We start from the raw sequence: 21,998 nt of genomic DNA, 5'->3' as shown, positions 1-21,998 counted from the left end.
CCATTTTTCCAACCGCGTCATAATTCTCGCAATACTTCAAACTTTTTCATTATCGTATTTGCTAGGGTGTCTGTGATCGGTGATTATGCCTTGCAGAGAGCTCAGATGATGGTTAGCATATTTAGGAATAAAGTATTTTTTATTTAGGAGTGTACACTGCCTTTTAAGGCAGAGTGTTATCTCACACTTACCAGACTACAGTGTAGCATAAATATAACTTTTGTATGTACTGGGAAACCAAAAAACTCTGCTGACTCTTTGCTGCAATAATTGCTTAATAACCGTGGTCTAGAATGCCTGCAAACTCTCTAAGGTGTCCTTGGACACTTCACTCCTAAACAGGTGTATCCTTAGCTAGAAGACAATATTTGGTTTTGGATTTGGGGTTTTTTAGGCAAAATTTACAAACAGTGAAATGCACAAATCTAAAGTGAATACTTGCTGAGTTTTGACAGGCAGACACACTGTGTAAGCCTAAACTCTTTCAAAATATAGATCATCTACTACCCCAGAGTTCCCTTGGGCTGCCATTCTTCCCAAGGGCAATCATCATCTTAATTACGTTGGATTCACGTTGCCAGAGTCTAGGACTTCATATGAATGAGCTGTATACAATGTATGTGCTTTTGTGTCTGTCTTTTTGACTCAGTGTGATGCACTTGAAATTCATCCTAGTTGTTGGAGCGTCAGTAGCATACTCCTTTTTGTTACCTGGGTTGTATTCCAGGGCATGGATGCACCACAGTCTATTTAACCATCTCCTCATCTACCCTGGGCTGCTGCAAGGTTTTTACTATTATGGATAAAACTTGTATATGTCTTTTTGTGGACATTTAGTTTATTTTTAAGCTTATTTTGGGTTCCTCTCTCCCCCCAAACAAGACAAGCCCACTCTATAGCTGTAGGGTATAGGAAAATGCTTCAACGCTCCGACTGGTCTTTGGCCGGCACAGCTCCCCAGACTAAGTCTCCTCGGCGGCCCAGGTAGGCTCTGGCAATCTGGGGCAGAGCTTTCTTCTTGGGAAGGGATGGACAGGCTGAATGGAAGTTATTCTAGAAAGTCCAGCTTAGGCCCAAAGAATCTCCCCTGAGATTTGTGCTCAAGGGCACACAGCTGGAGGCCCCCAGGGAAAACAAACCCAAACTCTCCAGGGAAAGGACTCCCCCTAAGGCAAAGATCAAATGTAGAGTATTGCCAATAAAATATGGTCTAAGGTCAAGCAAAATCTCCAGTGTGTCAGGAGGAAAAGCTGTGACTGAGAACATTTAAGGTAATGCTTGAAGCTGCTGTCAGGGAGGCCCGGGTGTCGTTGGCCTTGATGCAGGCCTCGAACTGAGCGTAGCCCTCCCCAGCATCCCCACAGATCCCTTTCCTGGGTCCGCCCTCACCCACTCACCCTGTAGAGGCAACCCCACCCAGCAGCAAACACACAGGAGTCGGAGCCCCAAGACACAGCTTTGACCAGCCAGCTGGGGACTTCAGTCTGCTCACACATAAAATGGGCAGTGACCCCAATGGTCCACATCATAGGGTAGTTAGGAAAATTAAATGGAAGGATGTCTGTAAAGCGTTTACTAAGGGCTTAGCAAGCATCAGACCCTGAAGATTATGTCTTTTATTCCTTACAAGAGTCCTTTTTGTACCCCTTTTCGAGGTGAGACACAGAGAGGGGAGGCAAGTATCCCCGGGCTACACAGCAGGAAGGCTGAACTCTTCCACCTTGCTGAGCTTCCTGAGGGCTGAGTTTCCCCGGGGGGAGATGGGGGCTCTGGGCAAGTCACTTGCTTGTCTGGGACTCAAGTTCCTTTTATCAAAGTGGGCAGGTTACCCACCTCAGAGGATAAAATGAGGTCCCCATGCATGAGACCCATGGCATGGGGCAAGGCAAGAAGGGGACATGCGACACAAGTAGGGCACAGGGGAACATAGTCTCAAGCCATAGCTAAAGTGAATCAGTCAGTGTATCTGTTATCTACAGCCACAGAATGCTGTGTAACAAACAGGCACAAATTGTCAGTGGCATACAACATCTTGGGTGCTCGGCTAGGTGGCTCTGCTGATCCTGACTGGCTTGCCCATGGATCTGGGGTGAGCTGACTGCCAGTGGGTCTGGGGTGACCTCAGCCATGCAGCTGTGCTGCACATCCTCCCGTTTCTCAGGACAGGAGCCTGGAACCATCCTCAGAGGGACTCAAAGTGTAAAGGCAAAGTATTTTCAGATCTCTGGTTCATCACAGCTACAACACCCCACTGGCCAGCGTAAGTCACCTGTATGATTGCAGAACAGCACTGTGTGGAAATTATCCTGCCTCCTCCCAGGAGAGCTCCGAGTCACCTTGGCATCAAAGACAGGGCCATTCATACTGTCCACCTCCCAGACCAGGCTTTTCAGGCAGGCAGTCTGTTCTGTTCAGGCAGCGTCCCACAGCATCAGCCAGGGTCCCTTTGCTGGTGTGTGTCTTGCCTGCCCCACAAGCCAGCAGTCCAGGCCCCACCTCTTCCATGACATCCGAGGCCTCCTTCCCGCCCTGCGGGACCCACAGCTGGACGGGCCAGAGAAAGGCCCCTGACCTGGCACAGCCTGCAGGGATGGCCTGCCCTTCTCCTATCTGAGCCCTCCTCGGACACGCCCATTCCTTTATCCCCCGCCCCCTGGAGCCCCAAGGCACAGTCAGAGCCCCGATCCCCACCCACACCACAGCCCTTGCTGAGGTCCTTTGGACACTGAGCAGCATCAATCACATTCCAAGACCTTGGCCCTAATCTGAATCCCAAAGTTTCTTCCCGATCTGAGCAGCCTTTATCCAGACCAGAAGGTCCTCCACCCACAGCTCCTCATATAACCTGGTGCCGTCAGGAGCCAGGGTGTGCGGGCAGCATGGGAACTGTGAAGGGGAGGTAGACAAGCAGTCTGTCCCACATGCAAGTACAGTTTTCGTTTCTCATGACAGATGTGTGCATGGAGAAAAGCCTTACAATTGAATTGTTAGGGCTGACTACAGGAAAGGTGGGAAAATAGAGAGGAAAATGATGCCTCTCCAGTCCACACATTCAGTGACAACCAGTGTAGTATTTTGTTGCATTTCCTTCTAGTCTTTTCTCTATGTGGAGTGAATATACTGCATGCAAAATTGTGTATTCTGCTTGTCCTGCTTAATGTTAAAAAATTCAAAGTTTACAGAAGGCTACAGTAAAAATAAGTGTCCCTTCTCTGACCAGCCTTTCTCCTTTCTCAGAGGCAATTACCTGCTTGTGTTGCATTCTTCCAGAAGCAACCAATGCATGGCAAGCACACCCACACATACACTTTTGAACACAAATGCCTTCATACTCTAACTCTGTGCCCTGTATTAGTAAGGGTCTCCAGAGAAACAGAACCAATAGGATGTATATATGTATATGGAGAGGGATTTAGTTTAAGGAATGGGCTTATAGAATTACAGAGACTGGCAAGTCCAAATCTGCAGGGTGGGTCAGCAGCCTGGACATCCAGGAAGAGCTGACATTCCAGTTGAAGTCCAAAGGCCATCTGCTGGCAGAATGCTCTCATGCTTCAGGCCAATCAGACTTTTGTTCTATTTAGGCTTTCAACGGATTGGACAAGGCCCACCCACACTATGGAGGGCAATCTGCTTTTTACTCAAAGTCCACAGATTAAAATGTAAACATCCGCCAAAAGACCCCTCACAGAAACATCCAGAACAATGTTTAGCCAATATTTGGGCACCATGGCCTAATGAGGTTGGCACATAAAATTAGCCATCACACACACTTTTTAGCACCTTGCTTTTTTAAAAACTAAATGATATATCTTGTAAATTGCTCCATATGGGTACATACAGAACCACCTCATTCTTTTTAATGATTGTACAGTATACCATTGCACTGCTGAAGGTTTAGGTTGTGTCTAATCTTTGCTGTTATAAAAATGTAAAAAATATCCCTTGGATATACAGCTTTGAACAGATATGCAAGTATAATGCAAAAATTCTTAGCATAAAACTAATGGAGCAAATGATTTGTGCATTTAAAAATTTTGAGTGATATGCTCCATTTCCTCCCATAGAAGCTGTGTAAATTTACACTCCCGCCACAGTGCATGGGGGTCCTCTTGCTCTCACCTTGCCAAGACTGACTTCAAACTTCGGTTTCTGCCGATATTGTAAGAGAAAAATGGCCTGTCAATACCATTTTAATTTGTGTTTCTCTTATTAGGTGTAGAGTTAGGCAATTGTTCATATGTTGAAGCCACTGTGGCTCCTATTTTTTGCAAATTGTGAGGGTACATTCTTTACCCATCTTTCCTACTGGTTGTTGGTCTTCTTTTTGATTTGTAGGTGCACTTTATGCATTAAAGATCACTACCTGTCATATGTGTCACAAATATTTTCCCACTTTGGCATTTATCTTTTTCATTTTGTTTGCAATGGGTTTTTCATGCACAAATTTTACATTTTTAGTGAAATAGTCAAATGTAGTGGTCTTTTCACTTATGGCTTCTGAGTTTTGTGTCTTGCTGAGAAAGAACTTTGTTTCTACAAGGTCATTCAAAACAAAAATCTAGAGGTTTTTGTTGTTATTTTTGTTGTTCTTGGTTTTGGTATTGGGAATGAGGCAAGGATCCAATTTTATTTATTTTCAGATTGCCACCCAATGGTGCAAACACCATTTACAGAAATATTCATCTTTCTCCCACGAATACAAAAAGCTGCCACTACCAGTGCCTGCATTTGGGTTGACTTCCCGACCTACATTCTGGCCCCTTGGTTGATCCATCTCGTCAAAGTGTACCACGTACTGCTGTAAATGCAGGTGCTTTATCTTATATTCTGTATTTGCAATTAGTCCCCCCTCATTCTTCTGCCTTTTGAGTTTTTTTTTCCTGGCTCATTTTCCCATGTGAATTTGAGAATCAGTTCATCTAGATCCAAAGGAAAGACATCTTGCTGGTATTTTTTTCTGGGATGATATAAGGTAAATGGATTGAATTAGTGGGAAATGACATCTTGGTCACACTCTTCATCTTCCTGTTAAAGAAGAGGGCAGGTGACTGTCTATTTGCCTTCCTCTGGGTTCCTCACAAAGGTTTTTTAATGTGGCTTTGAAAATGTTTCATATACATGTTGAACATTTCTAACTAAGATTATTCCAGGGACTTTTATCTCTTTTGTTGTCACTGCAAATGAACCTTTTCTCTACGTGTCTGTTGTGCCTAGGTGTGGGGAGGTTGTGTGGGAATCTCTTAAGAGGTTTTCCTTTGGGCCTCCTGGATCCCCAAGAGCTAGATAATCCTGTCGCCTACAAATAACAATAATTTAACTCATCTTTTCCAATTTTTATGTATCTTTTCTCTTTCTCTTGTCTAACAATGTCAGCTAGGGCTCTGAAGGGAGAGGCACAGAAGGTTAAGTAACAGGTGAGGGTATGGAGCTGAGTCTGTGCCTTTGGACTCGCACATAAAAATTCACTTATGTGCAGTCTATTTTTTTTTTAATTAAGAATGGATGTTGTATTTTACCAAGGCCTTTCTAGTATCTACGGAGATGATCATACTACTTTCCTTTGACCTATTAAGGTGATGATGAAATGAAGAGCATCCTTTATGAAACCATTCTTGCATTTGGATTGTTGGTGAGTATGGTTATTTTAATGTGCTCCCGAGTTCCACTGGCTCACATTTTATTTAGGATTTTATATGGGTATTCACAGGCAGGACTGGTCTATTGTTTTCTTAGAGAAATCTTTGTCAGACTTAGGAAACTCTTCTGTATTTATTTTTTCCTCTGCTCTGGAATACTTAAGTTGCACTTAACTCTTCTTTAAAAATTCCATGAAACAGCCCAAGCCTGGGGTTTGGAGCAGAGGATTAGTTGGTCTTTAACAAAAGCTTCTATTTCCTGTCTAGCAATTTTCCTATGCAGATTTCTTTCTCTTCTGACAGCAGCTTTGTCTGCTTATTTATAATTTCCACCAGAAAATCATTTTACCTGGTTCTCCCAATTTGGGGACATGTCCTGTTTCTGTGTCACCACTTTCACACTGCCAGTTTTCCATTTTACTGAGAATCCTTCCTAACCATGTATCTGAGGGCTGACTTACGATTTCTCTGCGGGGTTGCACATCATTCCACTGGTTTTCTTGATATAACAATCATATTGTCTGTCCCCCATGGGATGAACATCACTTATCCACTCTCCTTGGGTAATTGGGCTATTTTCAATGTTTGATTATTCTGATTAGTACCTCTGTATATAAAGCCTTTTCTGCATTTAGAATGATTTCCTTGGGCTAGATTTCCTGCATTAAAGGGCAAGCATGTTTTTAGACCAATTTACCTCTCAGAAGTGTTCTAATTTGCCCTCCCACTGGCAACCTGGGTTTACAAACCTAGGTCACATCATGTCCCCTCCTCCAACTAGAACACTCCAGGAGCACCGCTCACCACGCTGCCCATAAGGCCCCCGTGGGCCAGTGTCTGTTCACCACCTCACCTCATCTCCCACTGGAAAGTCTCCTCCTCCTCTGTACCCACCACCTTGGCCTTCTTTCTGCCCTTGAATATAATGAGTTCTCCTGGCCTCGGGACTTGGCCCTGGCTGTTCCCTCTGCCCAGAACACCCTTCCCACCCACCTCCCCACAATGGGTCTCCATCATTCAGGTCTGTAAGCTCAAAGGTCACCTTCTCAGAGGGCCTTCCCGGATCCTAGACAATCATAGTCACCCCACCCCCATTGTCACACACTCTTGTCTATTCTGATACTCTTACTGTCTTCCAGGCATCGTACGCTTCCTGAAATGACTGTTTATTGCCAGCGTTCTCCATTAGAATGAACCCCCCGGGGACAGATGCAGGTGTCCCCTGTGAGAACAGTGCCTCCCACCAAATAACTTGTGTTCACACTCAGGACAGCTCGCTGGCTTCCTGCATGGGCCCTTTCAAAGCTTCAGAGCCGTGGGAAGTGTGAGGCTCTTTAACTTCCAGATTAATGACTGGATCAGCTGCATGTCCCCCAGCCAGCCAGCCCCCCATGAAGGGCAGGGGTGCATCCCGCTGAATGCACGCCAGCGCCCCCCAGCACACCTTTGCTCCACTGTGCTCCACAGCTTTTCTCAGCTCCCAGTCCAGTCCACCCTTCAGTCAGACAAATGCCCGGCACTCCGTGAAGCTCTGAGGCCTTCCAGTGTTTTAGAAGCAATGGGTGAGGCCCTGAGAAGAGGAGCAGAAGCACCTCTGGGGCCTCCTGGCTGATGCCAGCGGGTCTGGAGACCGGAGGAGGAGCTAGTCTCCTGGGAAGTGAGGTGAGGGCCTCCAGGTGGGGGCCGGTCAAGGCCGGCGGGCACCTGTGTTGATCCTGCGGACTCCAACTCATCCTTCAAAATTTTGAGTTTGGTTACCTGCGCGACCTGTCCCACCCACCGACCTGGGCCACCCCGACAGTGGACCCAGGGCGGGCAGAGTAGGGGACGTGGGTAGTGGGACTGGGCACCAAGGCGGGGAAGCGGGTATCGCGGGGGGCGGGCTAGGTCGGCAGCAGGTCACCCATGGGTGGCCGGGGGTGGTGATCTCAGCCTGGGCCCCGCCCCGCCCGAGCCGCGGGATGGGGAGGAGCAAGGGGAGTGGCTGGGGACGGGGTTCCGCGGGGGCGGGGCGGCCGGGGCTCGGGGGCGGGGCTCCCCGCGGGGCCCCCGCTGTGCTCGCCGCCGCCGCCGCTGCGCCCCAGCACGCGCGTGCGGACCCCGGGGCCGGCGGCGCGGGAACCTGCGGAGGACGCCGGCCGCGCCCGGCCCGAGGCGCGGGGCGCGGGCGCCCAGGGGTCCCGGCGCGGAGCGGCGGGCGCAGGCGGGGCCGGGCGCGCCGAGGACCCCCGGGCCGGGAGGAGGTAAGCGGTGGCCGCGGAGGTGGCGGGCGGGCACGGGGACGGGCTGGGGCGCGGGGACCTGTCGGAGCCTTTGTCTGCGGTGCGCGCGGCTCCACTCCGCGTCGCCACTCCCTCCGCACCGGCTCCGGCCGCCGAGTTCAGGGGCGGGGTAGGTGACCCTGGGGACCCCGAATCTCCCACCCCCCCCTTCTGTCCCGGGAAGAGGGGCTCCCGCCCCCGTCTCGTGCAGCATCCGGACCGAGCCAGCCCCGCTCCAGCGCATCAGCGAGTGCAGGACCCAGACCCGGGAAGGGGGAGAGTGGCAGGTGGCCAGGCCATGCCCGGATCTTGGGATCACCTCCTTCCCCAGGCGTGCCCAAAGGGCCCTTCCACCAGAAGTTTCTCCCTGAAGTCCCCCTTGGCCCCATCTCATTCCATCTCCCTGGCAGCCCCCTTCTCATCCTGGAAAAGATGCGGGAAGAGGTGGGGCCTGTGCCCAGGGGTCACCTCCAGTGGCTGGAGGAGTCTGTCCTTTGCCTCAGGCTGCAGGCCTGGGAACCAACTTTGCTGCTGTTGGGCGGGGCAAGCAGAGCAGCCTGGGGAGGGGGGCCGCCCTCGTCTGAGAGCTGCAGGAACCCAGGCCAGGAGGCGGGTGAGGGTCTGGGCTGCCCCAGAGGGCAGCCAGTGTCTGGCCAAGGCTCCCACCTGTCCCCAGGGAGCTGCAGGAAGCAGGTGACAGAGGGGCTTGAAGCCCGCGCTCCTGCGGGCAGAACCCACAGAGAGGAGCCGGGGCCGTCTACAGTGCGTGGCTGCAGAAAGGGCAGCAGAGCACCCAGAAGCTGGCCTAGGCACAGTGGCCAGGACTGTCCAAGGGGGTCCAGCGGGCCAAGGCTTGTGGGCCACAAGGAGCTTGAGGCCTAAGGAGGGCTGGCAGGCTGACTTTCCAGACCCAGACTTCCTTGTCCCCTCTGGGGCATGCACTCTGAGGTGGAGCCCAGCCCCTGAGAGGGGTTGGCCTGGCCTCGGCATCCAGGTCCCCAGCACCTCCACAGTGTCCGGGGGCACATTCAGAACCCATGTCCACTCAGTCACAGCTGAAGTGGGGAAACCAAAGGTGCTCAACCCAGCTGGGACTCCAGTTCAAGCTGCATGACCTTGGGACTCGGCTCCCCGAGCCTCAGTTGTCCTGGCAAAGCGGGGGCATGAGCTGGGCTTTCAGGAGTCCTGGGGCTAGGAGCCCTCTCTGGACCACAGTAGTGCCTAGAAGGGGTGGCTTGTGTGACAGCTGACACCTCCTGCGTGCTAAACAAACTTCCCAGTAAAACACTGCCCCAGCCCCGTTTGTGAAGTACTTCCTCCCCTTCCCCACCCACAATAGGGAGGTAGGGAAACTGCGGCTCAGGAGGTGGCTCTTTGAGGGCCAGAGAAATGCACTGGGTCTTCTCAGCTGCTCCCTGAGGGTGACCATCAAGGAGTCCCAGCAGGGTAGGAGGAGCAGAGAAGAGCCCAGTGCCCTCTTGGGTTTTTAAGCCTATGCACATATCCTTAAATTTTAATCAACAGGAACAGAACGATCTCAGGCTCTGCTCTGTGCGTGCGTGAGGTATATGGGAAGCGGTGGGCTGAAGGGCTAGCCCAGGAAAGGTGGGGAAACCACCTCAGCGCCCTTCCCTGCCACCACATGAAGCCTGGTCTCTGCCATGGGGCCACGGCAAGGGGAGCCAGAGACCCCCACTCGAGGGGTCTGGAGGAACACACGAGGGCAGTGGCTGGGGCAGGCCGTGTGGGTGGGAGCTGCCCACCTCACCGACTGAGCTGGTGGAAGCAATGGGGCCACCTCCTGGCACCATACTGAGCACATATGCCTCGCGCACAGCATGGCCTCTCGACTGGACAGAACCCTCAGCATCTGGCCAGGTCTGTCCAGGCACTGCATCTTGGGAACCTTTGCTAAACACAGGTCAGGGGTCAGGGTTCAAATGTCCTCCAGGGTTGGGCTTTTGTCCTGAGTATATTACAGGGAGAAATGTTGCAACAGACTGCCTCCCTGCCCTTCAAATCCTGGGCATGGGGAGCCTTCCGGACAGCCTGGGTGGGTGGGGCCCAAGGGTCTCCAGGCCTCCAGCGCTGGATCCTGCCCAACACCACAGTCATTTACACCCAGGCTGAGAGCAGTCCTCCAAGCTCCAGACGTGGAGGAGGCCAGGGCCGGGGTTCTCTCAGGAAGATCCCTGAGCCTAGCGGGAGTTGCACCTGCTCTCCAGGCCCTGGAAGGAGAAGCCCCTGACCTTCTCCTCTGCTTCTGGGTGCCCATCAGCTGGGTCAGCCCCTGGGGCAGAGGCAAAATTTCCCCAGTTCCCCAGGACCAACCTGGAAGCAGGGATGGCTCATGGCTCCCAGGCCCCAGAAAAAATTGAGGGGAGCTAGGAAAAGCAAGCACAGGGCCCAGGGGAGGCGCATGGTGACTGATCAGCACCTGTGTGAAGGCTGGGGAGTAGGTGAACTGAGTCAGGAAAGCCAGAGGAAATGAGACTCAAAACAGGAGCAGGCAGAGAGCTGGTGGCAGGAGGGGGAGACAGCACAACCTCAGAGAAAGTCGGTGAAGCTCTGAACACCTGGGCCCCCTCGGGAAGTGGGCCCCCTCCTGGCTTCTCCCAGGGTGGTCCCACACAGGCTCATGGGTGTGCTGGCTTCACAGTGGTGCCCGATGCCATGGCACCCCATCTGTGTCTCAGCTTCTCTACCATGTGGATGCAATCAGGTAAACGAATAAAGGTCATTAGAGAAATACATTGATAAATGTTTTAGAGAAAAAACTAGACTCATGCACACCTCTACGCAGAGGGGGTGTCTCTCCACCCAGGATCAGGTAGCACCTTCCTTTCCTTTAAATAGAAGGCTGGCAGATTTGAATGGAAGCAAGAGAAACTGAGGCAAGACCATAGAAAGTACTTCCTGCCACTGAAGGTGGTTGGCCCAAAACAGAGGGCTGTGGGGGCTCAGATTGTCCACCCCTTACTGTCTGTGAGACCGGGTGTTGGGGGATGGGGAGTCCCCCCCTAATGCTCACTTTTGCTCAGCTGTAAAATGAGTGTGCTGCGGACACCTCCTCCCTGGGAAGTGGTGCTCAGCCCCGGCACACGGTAGTCAGCAGCATCTGTGGCTCTGCTCACCAAGTCCTGGCATGCTACCTCCAAAATGTTTCTCTGCACCATCGATTTCTCCCCATGCCCACTGCCTCCACCACCACGCAGGCCCCGGGAACTGCTCTCCACTGCGGCAAAAGACACCAGTCACGTGCTATCCCTGCCTTGGTTTTTGTGATCCATGGCACTGTTTCAAAATGGGTGGAAGAGCAAGGACGGCCGCCAGAGGTGCAGGCTTGACACCGCGCAGTGGGGTGGGGTCCTCTCTGCCCTGCTCCTTCAGCCTGCTTCCTCTCCTTTCTCCGCAGCGCGGGCCACCATGGGCTCTGTGGGCAGCCAGCGCCTCAAAGAGCCCAGCGTGGTGGGCACGCCAGACAGGAGTGTGGCGATGAGCTTCAGCTTCGACAGCTGCCAGCTGGAGGACGAGGTGCCGGCTGGGGCAGCTCGGGGCCAGGGCGGTAGGGCCAGGGGCATCACGATCTTCAGTGACTCCGGTGAGTACGGTGCAGCCGAGGTCTGCTTCTGGCCCAAAGCAGGGACTGGCCGTGGGAGCCTTTTGTGGTGGGGGAGCCTTGGGCAGAGCCCAAGGGGAGTCCTCTGTGTGGCAGGCAGCACCTGTCAGGACGGATTCCATCTGCTGCAGTAACAAATCACCCCAGTGGCTTTGCCCAAATGCCACATGCCCAAGTGCAGGTCACAGAGCCAGGCTGAGGAGGTGCAGATCATGCCCACGGGACAGGTGGAAGGGCACAAGATGGGCCCCATGCTGCCCCGTGACACTTCTGTCTGGAAGTGACTCAGGTTGCCTTGGTGGCATTTGTTGGTCAAAACAAGCCATTCCTCCCTTCAGTGGAGACAGGAAAGTGGCTGAAAGGGGGAGGACTGACTTGCGGCTCAAAGGCTGGTTTTCGGCCTAGCTGTGCAACCTTGGGCAAGGACTAAACCTCTCTGAGCCTCATTTTCCCCACAGGGAGGAAATAAGCCAACTGCCCCTGAGATCAGACTTGCAGAGTAGGCACTGCGCATGGCTGGCATCAAGCAGGTTTGGGTTCCACCCAAGCTCCCATCAGAGACCTTGAGCAAGTCATTGCTTTTTAAGCCTCAGTTACTCCATCTGTAAAAGGGGAACAGTGTGGTGCCACCCTCAGTGTGGTCACAGCAGGACCCAGAGAACATGGCTGAGGACTGTCCCCGGCACTCAGGAGCCCGCAGGTGACAGCTCATTTTTTGGTGGCTGTAGTTTATGGTAGTACCACTTCAGGCTTAGAAATGGGCGCTGATTCTCTGGTTCCATCCTCTTTCCCTGCAGATGGGAGAGGAGGTTCAGCTGGCCAAGCCCTGTGGTGGGTTAGGATGACCTCCCTGCTCCCATGTACATGGATGGGAACAGCCTGGGGCCCATCACCAAGGGGCCAGACCTCTCCTGGCCAGGTGTGGCAAGAGGTACCATGTGGCAGGGCCGCCAAGAAAGTGTTTGGTGGCTGTGGGGACTGTGGAGACTGTGGCAGTGGTGATTTTAACTGATGGCCTTGGTGATGGTGGCTGGATCAAAGTTCACCTAGAGAAATAGAGCCACCAGGAAACATACAGACATGGTAGACTGACAAAGACCGAAAGCTGTGGCTGTGATCCAGCTATATATATGTATGTGTCTGTAGGCATTTGTTACAGGGATTGCCTTACTGCAGCAAAGACTGGCTTAGCCAGTCTGAAATCCATACAGCGAGTGGTCAGGAATGAAGATCACAAATAGGCTAAAGCTGTTTGGGTCCTCTGAGCTCTGGGACGACCTAAATGTCTTACCTGATTAGGTCAGGCCCACCCAGGGTAATTTCGTTTTCAGTTCACTTAGAGTCCACTAGGAGGGACTTTAATCTGAAAAATCCATAATGGCGCACCTTGGTCAGTGTTTGCTTGAACAGCTAGGGACTGTAGTCCGGCCTGCCAAGTGGGCCCATAAAACTGACCATCACAGTCCACCCCTTGCCAGCGTGGCTTCCACACACAGCTTCTTAAACCATACTTAGTCTCCACATAGGGACACTAACAAAGTCACACTGCCGCCTAGCATGACACAGTTAACCCATGTGACCCAAAACATGCCAGCACTTTCCCCAGAAGATTCAATGTCCTTGTGTGATGTGCATGCCTCTCCTCTGACATCCTGTAACTTAAATCCTAAAACATACAGTTAAGTATAAAGAACAACACACCTTATCTGAGTTGCTAAGGGGATAAGAGAGTAAATAAAACAAAAATGTCTGGCTAATGCCTGTGCACAGTGTATTCCTGTCAAAATTAGGAGGAAACACTCCTAACACTTGCCCTCAGTAAACCTCACCTGGGCATGATTCTCTGCCTCACAGGGTGACGCGAGCCTTCAGGCCCTGGGGCACTAGCAGTCCTGCTCAGATTGGAGTGAACCCCCAACTTCCAGCACAGGGCCTGGGAGTTCTAAGAGAAGCCACAAGGATCCCGGGTGTTCCAGACATAGCTTTCCTTTCCCCACAGGTGGGAGCATCCCAATTTCCCCTCGGTAGTCAGAATCAATTACCCCAGCCAGGACAGCAGCCCTCATCTCTGCCTGTTGATCCAGGGGCAGGAGAGGCCTGCAGTGCTGGGGGCAGCCTCAGCTTAGACCTGGGGGCCAACAGAGGCCGGCTATAGGGGTGGGAAGCAGACATCTTGCTAGCAGATCTCTGCAGGTGGCACTGCTCCACTTCCACCAGTGGTTCCTCGACACAGGAACCCTCACAGGGGGACAATCCGCCCATGTCTTGGACACGACATGGATGGTGCACACACAACCTCCTGCAGGACATTGCCTCTGCCCCATAGGGCCTTGCTGTAGGTATGTAGATGCCAGTCCACCACCTGTCAAGCCAGCTGCTTGCATCAGTGGCCAGGATGGTGGAAGTGGTGACAGCGTGGCCTCTTGGTGGTGGGTGATGACTGCGGTGATGGTGACCGTGGCCACAGAGGTGTGAAGGTGACAGCAGTGGCTATGACAGTGGTGCTGGCATTGTGGTTGTGGGGATGGACAGGAGCCAGGTGATGGGGGCCAATGCTGGGAGATTCAGTGGCAGCAGCCATGGCAAGGGGGCTGTCATGGTGGACCACAGCCCTGGTGCTCAAGTGGGTCATCCACTTCTCATTTGGGGTATCTGGGTTTAGTGGCAGAGGAGCCGGTGCCCAGCGACCGATACCACGCCATCTACTTTGCAATGCTACTGGCTGGCGTGGGCTTCCTGCTGCCGTATAACAGCTTCATCACCGACGTGGACTACCTGCATCACAAGTACCCAGGTGGGTCCCCACAGCCACACCTGGCTGTCACAGGCTGCCCAGCACCCTCCACTCCCGCCCATCCTGTGAGCAGGACCTGCTCAGGGAGCCCGTTTTATTCAAATCCTGGCTCAGCTGCGAATGGCCACAGGGCGTCCCTCACCCTCTGGGCAGAGTGAGGAGGCAGCCCCTGGTTGGGGCAGGTGCAGAGGACCGGCTCCCCTGAGCACCTGCCGCTGGCTGGCCCCTCACAGGGACATCGATTGTGTTCGACATGAGCCTCACCTACATCTTGGTGGCACTGGTGGCCGTGATCCTGAACAATGCGCTGGTGGAGAGACTGAGCCTGCACACCAGGATCACCACGGGTAGGCCGGCCGCCACGCTGCACCCGGGCTCCCAGCTCTCATGTCTGCCCTGCCACTCCCTCCCGTCTCCCTGCCCTCACTCCCCTTATCTGTAAAATGGGCACACTTCCTAGGACCATTATGGAGTTCAATGCTTGAAAATAGGGTAAGGCCCATGGTGGGGGCACCCTGGTACCTGTACCTGGGAGGCTTTTGTGCCCCCAGGTGTCTCAGGCCCCTTGCTGTTCCCTCAGCCTGGCCTGCTCCTCCTTTCCCATTCCTCTTCATGGCCACATCCAGTTTCAAAGCCTGGCTCAAATGGCGCCTCCTCCAGGAAGCCTTCCCAGTGCTCCTCTTAGAGCTCTAAAGTGTCCCGGCCACCCTCCCAGTATTGAGGAGAAGAAAGAGAGAGGGCACCTCAAACCTGACTCTCCTCGGGGGTTAGGATGAGGGGCACCCCCCAGCCCACTCACTGCCCCCTCTCTGGCCTCTGCTCCCACAGGCTACCTCTTGGCCTTGGGCCCCCTCCTCTTCATCAGCATCTGTGATGTGTGGCTGCAGCTCTTCTCCCATGACCAGGCTTATGCCATCAACCTGGCCGCTGTGGGCACCGTGGCCTTCGGCTGCACAGGTAGGGACCAGGGTGGGGGCTGGGGCTGCACCCCAAGGGCCTACTGCAGGCCATCCCGCCCCAGCCCTGCTTGCACACTGGGGGCATATTACACAGATGAGGCTGGTAGGCGTCCGCCTGCATGCCCCCTACACATGCGCACACAGACACACACACAGTGTCCTGCTGGGGCCACATGCACACCTGACCCACACATGCACACTGCACACAGTGCATGCCCCACACATGTGCCTGCTGCAGCCACATGTCCACTCCACACCCGTGCATGCACACTGAACCCCACAGTGCCTGCGTGTGCTGAGCACACACATGCTGGCAGAGCATACAGCTGTGCACACATCCACACACCTGCTGCATGCCATGTGGATGTGGAGGCAGTTCCCTGTTTTCTCAGATATACGTGGGCCTCCAGAGCTGTCCTGCTCAAGCCACCACACCCCTGTGCTTCTCTTGGGCCATGACTTTTTTTTCTTTTTCTTTTGAGACTCTCAGACCTATGGAAAGATTGCAAGAATAATGTAGTGAATTCCCATACACCCTTCACCTGGACTCACCAGTTAACATTTTGCCACATATGCTCTCTCTCTCTCTCTCTTCATGCCCCCACACCCCCCCACACATATATGTACATGTGTCAGTTTTCCCCCTGAATATATATAAATATAAAGTAACATATATTTTCCCCTTAACCCATTTGGGAGCTATGTGCAGACAACATCACACATCTTGCCTAAGTACCAACACTTCAAGGCTGTATTTTCCAAAAGCCAAAACACTTCTTCTATAACCATGTTAGAATTGTCAGTATCAGGAAACTTAACACTGACACATACTATCATCTATAATCCATATTCATAGTCACCAATGGTCTCGACAATGTCCTAACAGCATTTTGGTTTCTGAGCCCAGGTGCAACCCAGGGTCACACACTGCAGTAGCTGTCACGTGTCTAGTCTCCTTTCACCCGGAATGGTCCTCAGCTTTCCTTTCATGGTGGCAATGTTTGCAGAAGTCCGGGACAGTTCTGTACTCCCTCAGACTTTTTTGACTGTAACTTCCAGGAAGAAATACATTTCACATTACAGTCCAGTAAACACATTGTGTGTGTGTGTTTATAAATGAAATCAAGGCTTCACGAACTATCACCCTCAGTCTAGGCAGTGTGCACAGACCTGTTCTACTTTATTAGAAAACACATGCTGGTAAGGACCAGGAGATCCTAGTTGGCCAACACTGCCTCAGGTCTCCATCCAGGCACCCGCTTGCTAAACTGCAGGGTATGGTATGAGCCAGTGCGTTTCCATTTTCCCGAGAAAATTGCTGCGTTTCTGTCTGTGTTGGTTACAGTTAGCCTATAGCAACCAATTAGCCCAGAAACCTCAGTGGCTTCATAGAACAAAACTTATTCCTGGCTCTTGCTAGATGTCCAACACATGAATGGGGATATGCTCCACACAGTCACTCAGGGACTCAGGCTGACAGCAGCCCCCCGGCTGTAACACTACCACTGGGGAAGGAAACACTGGAAGTCCATGTGGGCTTTTCTCTGCGTCATCCAGGAGCGACACAGATCATTTCTGCTCCTGTTTCATTGGACAGAACTAGTCAAGGAGCCTGGCCCTTCCCAAGGGTGGGATGTGGAAGGCAGTCCACCACTGTGTAGTGGACAGTGCTGCGTCCACCGCACTCTGCAGGCAGTCGGACCAAAGCCATCTGCCGCCAGCAGTGTCAATGTCTCTTTCAGACAGGCATTGCCAACACACTGTTCTCAGACTGTTTTTTGCTCTCAGACTTTTGAGTCTTGCTCCCAGGTGACAGGTGATAGTGGTGTTTATTCCTTCCTCTCTCTCTCTCAAGTGCAGCAATCCAGCTTCTATGGGTACACGGGGATGCTGCCCAAGAGGTACGCCCAGGGGGTGATGACTGGGGAGAGTGAGTATCTGCAGACCCTTGGGAGGGGACGCTGGGCTGCCTGGGCTGGAAGCCTCTTCCTGGGGAACCTCCCAGTGCAGGGCCCTGGGAACATGGGGCTGGGTACAGTGACCATCATCTCCTCTTGCCTGGATGGTGGGGGTGGGACTCCCAGGTGGGAGGGACATGGCTGTGATGTGGCAACATCTCTTCAAGCGTACGGCCCTTTGTGATGTGGGAAGACTGTGCCTCTCTGAGCGCGGGTCTGAGTGTCTTGGCATGCCCATGCGCCTAGTGTGCGGTGCACATTTTATGTGCCTGTGCTTAGGGGATGCGCCCATCCATACCCGTGATGTCCAGTGCGCTATCTCAGCACCAGGCTCTCCCCAGAGCCCCAGGCCCATGAGCCACACCTGCTTAGCACCGCTCTCGGCTTCTCAAGCTCACTTTCCAGGCCCACCTCAACATCTCCCACCTGCCCCTGCTCACTGCTCAGTGCACAGCACCCCCTTGCTCAAACCCTAAACTTACCCAACATGCCCTCCAAACTGATTCCTTCACTCCAGCTGCTGGTGTGGGTAGCCGACTGCCCCTCCTGCCTTGCCACCCCTCTCTGCACAGGAGCAGCCCCGGCCCACACATCAGGTCCCCCTTTTGAAGACCCTCCCCCAGGTGTTCTCAGTCTTCTGTCCATGCCTGGACTGGCCAGAGTCCAGGCAGTTAGGCAGGTCCACGCCAGGACCCCCTTGGGCTCTGTCCCCAATCTTCCCCTTGAGGTTCTCTGCACCCTCTTCTGGATGATGAGGTTGACCAGATCCCCCCAGGGCTCCAAGACTCATATCTATGGGGTTTGGTCCAGAAGGTGCTGGGAGATCACTTCTGCTGGCCTGTGTGTTTCTGTCCGGAGGTGGGCAGTCTGGGCTGGATGTGTGGCCGGGAGCCCCACCCACCCCCGGGAGGGTGGGCAGGGCTGGGGGCAAGGGACGCCAGGCCCATCCCAGCCCCTCTCGCCAGGCACAGCGGGCGTCATCGCGTCCCTGAGCCGCATCCTCACCAAGCTGCTGCTGCCTGATGAGCTCGCCAGCACACTCATCTTCTTCCTGGTGTCCGCTGGCCTGGAGCTGCTCTGCTTCCTGCTGCACCTGGGGGTGCGGCGCAGCCGCTTCGTGCTCTACCACACGGCGGCGCAGCCCCGCGACGGCCTCCGGCGCAGCCCGGCCGGCTACAGCGTGCACCACGACGTCGCCGCCGGGGACGTCCACCTGGTGAGATCGGGGTGGGAGCCCTGGTGCAGCCTCCTGGTCCTCGCGGCTCCCGCGGCGGCGCCCCCTGACCCGCGCTCTCAGCGGGCGCTGGGGTCCCTGAGCCCTGCAGGCGGGCCCGGGTCCTGGGCGCTCTCTGCTGGTGGCAGGGCTGCACAGCCCCAGAGGAACAGGGCCGGGGAGGCCGACCTCTCTGCCCCAGAGGGCCCTGTCAGCGAAGAGGGCCAGAATGTTCTCGCAGACTCTGATCCAGCCGGGCACCCAGGCTGCCCACTGGGAACACCAGTGAGCCAGAAACCCCAGTCCCCACAGAGCCCAGAGACCTGGGGTGGGCCGGAGGGTGACGCACTGCAACAAGGCCCACAGTGGAAACTGGGGCACCCTTAATGGTCAGGGAGCTTCCTTGAGGAGCGACTTCTGGGCTGAGACCTGACCTGTGTGGAGGGAGAGACGTGAAGACCCAGGGGAAGAGATTGGAGGCAGAGAGAAAAGCAGGTGCAGAGGATCAAAGACTGGGAGGAGCTTGGTGTACTTGAGGGACCTCGAGGCAGGCAGTGGTGGTGGGACGGAGGCCCCGAGGGCCGCACCCCAACCCTGCCCAGCTCCACCTCCCTCCAGGAGCACCAAGGCCCAGCCCTGGCTAACAGCAGGACCCCAACGGACAGCCCAGCGCACGAGGTGCCCAGCAGCCAGGGGTCCTACACGCGCTTTGACATGCCTCAGCTGAGAGTCAAGCGGAGCTGGCCCTCCCTCAGAGGTGGGCACGTGGGGGCAGGCCGGGCCGCGTCCTCGCCACAGGCGGGTGCTGACCCTTACCCGCTGCCCACAGCTCTGCTGCTGCGCCGCTACGCGGTAGCCCGCGTCATCTGGGCACACATGCTGTCCATCGCCGTGACCTACTTCATCACGCTGTGCCTGTTCCCGGGTCTCGAGTCCGAGATCCGCCACTGCATCCTGGGCGAGTGGCTGCCCATCCTCCTCATGGCCGTGTTCAACCTCTCTGACTTCGTGGGCAAGGTAGGGCCCCGCCTGTCCCCACCCCTTCTGGGGGAGAGGACGCCCCAGGCAGGGGCAGTGAGCTGCGGGAGGGTAGACCCTGAGCTGAGGTGCGGCTCCAGGTGGGGCAGGTCTAAGCCAGGTGATGGCACCGCGCCCGTCCGTGCCCCAGGGAGGGAGGCCCTCCTGACCCCTCAGGGACTGCTGGCTGTGTCCCCGGGGCCAGCCGTGTGCCCCGGCCGGCGGCGGGAGTGAGATCAGGATGCTGTTCCTGGAGTAGGCCTGCTGTGGGCCTCCTCTAAGTGAATGAGTGAATGGACTGAGGACTGAGAGGGAAAGCCATTCGCCTGAGTCACAGAGCAGGGAGACTCCAGTCAGTGCTCTGAGAGGGGGCAAGTTTGGTTAGTGGGGTCCCCCCCACCGATCCTGCAGCTCCCTGCGGTGCAATATGAGGCAACCTGGGTGCTGTGAGGATTGAACAGGGCACCCATGCTGTGTCTGGGTGGGTGCTAGGCACACAGCAGGAACGGTGTGTTGCTCTCATGAGGGATTTGGTGCGTTTTAGTGACAAAGCTATGGAAAGACATAACAGCCTGAGCAGGACAGAGCTGAGAGTGTCTGGGGACAGGGTGGAGGCTGCAGTGGAGACGTGAGGCCGGGTGGGCTCAGGAGAGGCAGGGTGCCCACGTGCTTCGCTTCCCGCAGATCCTGGCGGCCCTGCCCGTGGACTGGCAGGGCATCCCCCTGCTGGCTTGCTCCTGCCTCCGCGTGGTCTTCATCCCCCTCTTCATCCTGTGCGTCTACCCCAGTGGCACGCCCGTCCTCCGCCACCCCGCCTGGTCCTGCATCTTCTCCCTCCTCATGGGCATCAGCAATGGCTACTTTGGCAGCGTGCCCATGATTCTGGCGGCAGGCAAAGTGAGCCCCAGGCAGCGGGAGCTGGCAGGTAAGACCCCCGCTCTGCTGGCACCCAGCTGGCCCACAGGACATCTCGGGGCGCCTGTCTAGCAGACCCACTGGACTGCTAGCGCCCCACTGCCAGGCGGGGAAACCGAGGTACACATCAAAGTGCACAGGTTCCGGCGTCAGTTGGCCTCAGGCTTCTCGTCACTCTGATTCCTTTATTCTTTGCACAACTGCCTGGTGAACCCGTCAAGACCACTGGGTCCATCCGCAGGGACTCATTCGGCCGCCAAGGTCCTCCGAGGGCTGCTTGCTGCCCCAGCCCTCCTGCCCACTGAGGCCCGGTCTTGTCTGCAGGGAACACCATGACCGTGTCCTACATGACGGGGCTGACGCTGGGCTCTGCCGTGGCCTACTGCACCTACAGCCTCACCCGGGACGCCCACAGCAGCTGCTCCCACACTCCCTCAGCCAACTCCTCCCTCCCCACCGGCCCCTGAGCCAGGCCCGGCCTCAGCCCCGCCCAGGGTGAGCCCTTGGGCCTGACAAGGGGCCCTGAGGCCTGAGGCCCCCTCCCCCCCACTGCCTGCAGTGCCTGCGGGGCTCCGGCCTCCTCCCTGTGCCAATACCACCGCCCTTTCTGGGCACCCCCACCCATCCCTCGACCCACTTCTCTGTGATAAGGGGGTGGGGGAATAATTTGGGGTCCACAAAGCAGGGCCCCACCCCTGGCTGAAGTGAGCTCCTAGCCTAGGCATTGACCGCCATCCGGTGAGGCCCAAGGAGGGAGATGAGTGCCCAGCAGACGGCTGGAGGGCGGGTCCTGGCCCAGCCTGAACTCCAGAACTCCCGGCCAGCCCATCTCTCCATTCCGAGCTGGGAAGATTCCACACATCTTGCCAAGGGCAGAATTTTCTGGGGGGAAGATGGCCTGCCTTTCCACACCCAGGGCACAGCTGTGACCACCTGCCCCCTCTGTGCCCCTGTCCTGTCCGTCTGTCCAGTAACTGTACCGCACTGGCCATTAAAAGATGAAGGCAGAGAAGCTGACCACCGTTGCCTTGGAGAAGCATGTGTGGGTGGGGCTGCCGTCATCTCAGCCCCTGGGAGTGGGGCAGGGGTCCTGGCAGGACGAGGCCCACCTGGCACCTCAGCCTTCCCACCCGGGACGTGGCCCCACCTGCAGCTAGGCCTGGAGTTCCTGGGGGTGGGTGAGGGTAGGCAGCTAGCAGGAGGGCCTCCACCTGCTGGCAGGCTGGACTGGTTTGTGTGCAAGGGTGGTTGGTGGAGTGGGGGCTGGGGGCACTTGGGGTTTGAAGGTCCCCCTAGTTACCCTTTGGCCCTTGGGTCATGGAGAATGGCTATATCCACCCATTTGAAGAGGAGAAAAATGGAGGCAGCCACTCCTGCCCCAAGGGACTCAGAGCCAGTCCTGAGGCTGAGTGCTGGGAGCTCCTGCCCAGGCTCTGAGGCCAACTTGGGTGATTTAGACGAATTCTCACGCTGTCTGCCTTTGTTGCCCCAAGGCATGGGGTTGGCCCACACTTGATGTGGGTCCCTTGGGAAGAGGGGTGGTTAGGCGGGAGGTACTCGAGGCCTGTGGCCACAGGGACCCACCAGGCTGGCGCCCAGGCAGACCAAGTGGGCCAAGGTTGC

At 55.3% G+C, this 21,998-nt stretch overlaps 1 protein-coding gene across 3 annotated transcripts; it reads left to right on the top strand.

Moving 5' to 3' along the window:
• The first annotated feature begins 5,598 nt into the window (after positions 1-5,598).
• Positions 5,599-21,387, top strand: SLC29A4 (solute carrier family 29 member 4). 3 transcript variants are annotated; one of them, XM_036933046.2, is made up of 11 exons: positions 5,599-5,632; positions 11,316-11,501; positions 14,182-14,313; positions 14,547-14,660; positions 15,142-15,270; positions 17,128-17,202; positions 18,196-18,446; positions 19,062-19,200; positions 19,273-19,460; positions 20,145-20,385; positions 20,700-21,387. In XM_036933046.2, the coding sequence occupies exons 2-11, from the start codon at positions 11,327-11,329 to the stop codon at positions 20,840-20,842; spliced, it is 1,587 nt and encodes a 528-aa protein (XP_036788941.2). In that variant the 5' UTR covers positions 5,599-5,632; positions 11,316-11,326; the 3' UTR covers positions 20,843-21,387. The 3 variants fall into 3 exon arrangements, with proteins under 3 accessions (XP_036788941.2, XP_036788943.2, XP_036788940.2); XM_036933048.2 differs by lacking the exon at positions 5,599-5,632 and adding an exon at positions 7,694-7,882 and having other exon boundaries at positions 20,617-20,853; XM_036933045.2 differs by lacking the exon at positions 5,599-5,632 and adding an exon at positions 7,697-7,882.
• Positions 21,388-21,998: the final 611 nt, after the last annotated feature.

The sequence above is a fragment of the Manis pentadactyla genome, chromosome 10, assembly GCF_030020395.1.
Source record: "Manis pentadactyla isolate mManPen7 chromosome 10, mManPen7.hap1, whole genome shotgun sequence".
Classification (NCBI taxonomy): Eukaryota; Metazoa; Chordata; class Mammalia; order Pholidota; family Manidae; genus Manis; species Manis pentadactyla.
Note: the sequence above shows the minus strand (reverse complement) of the source record. Positions and strands in the feature narration are given on the sequence as shown.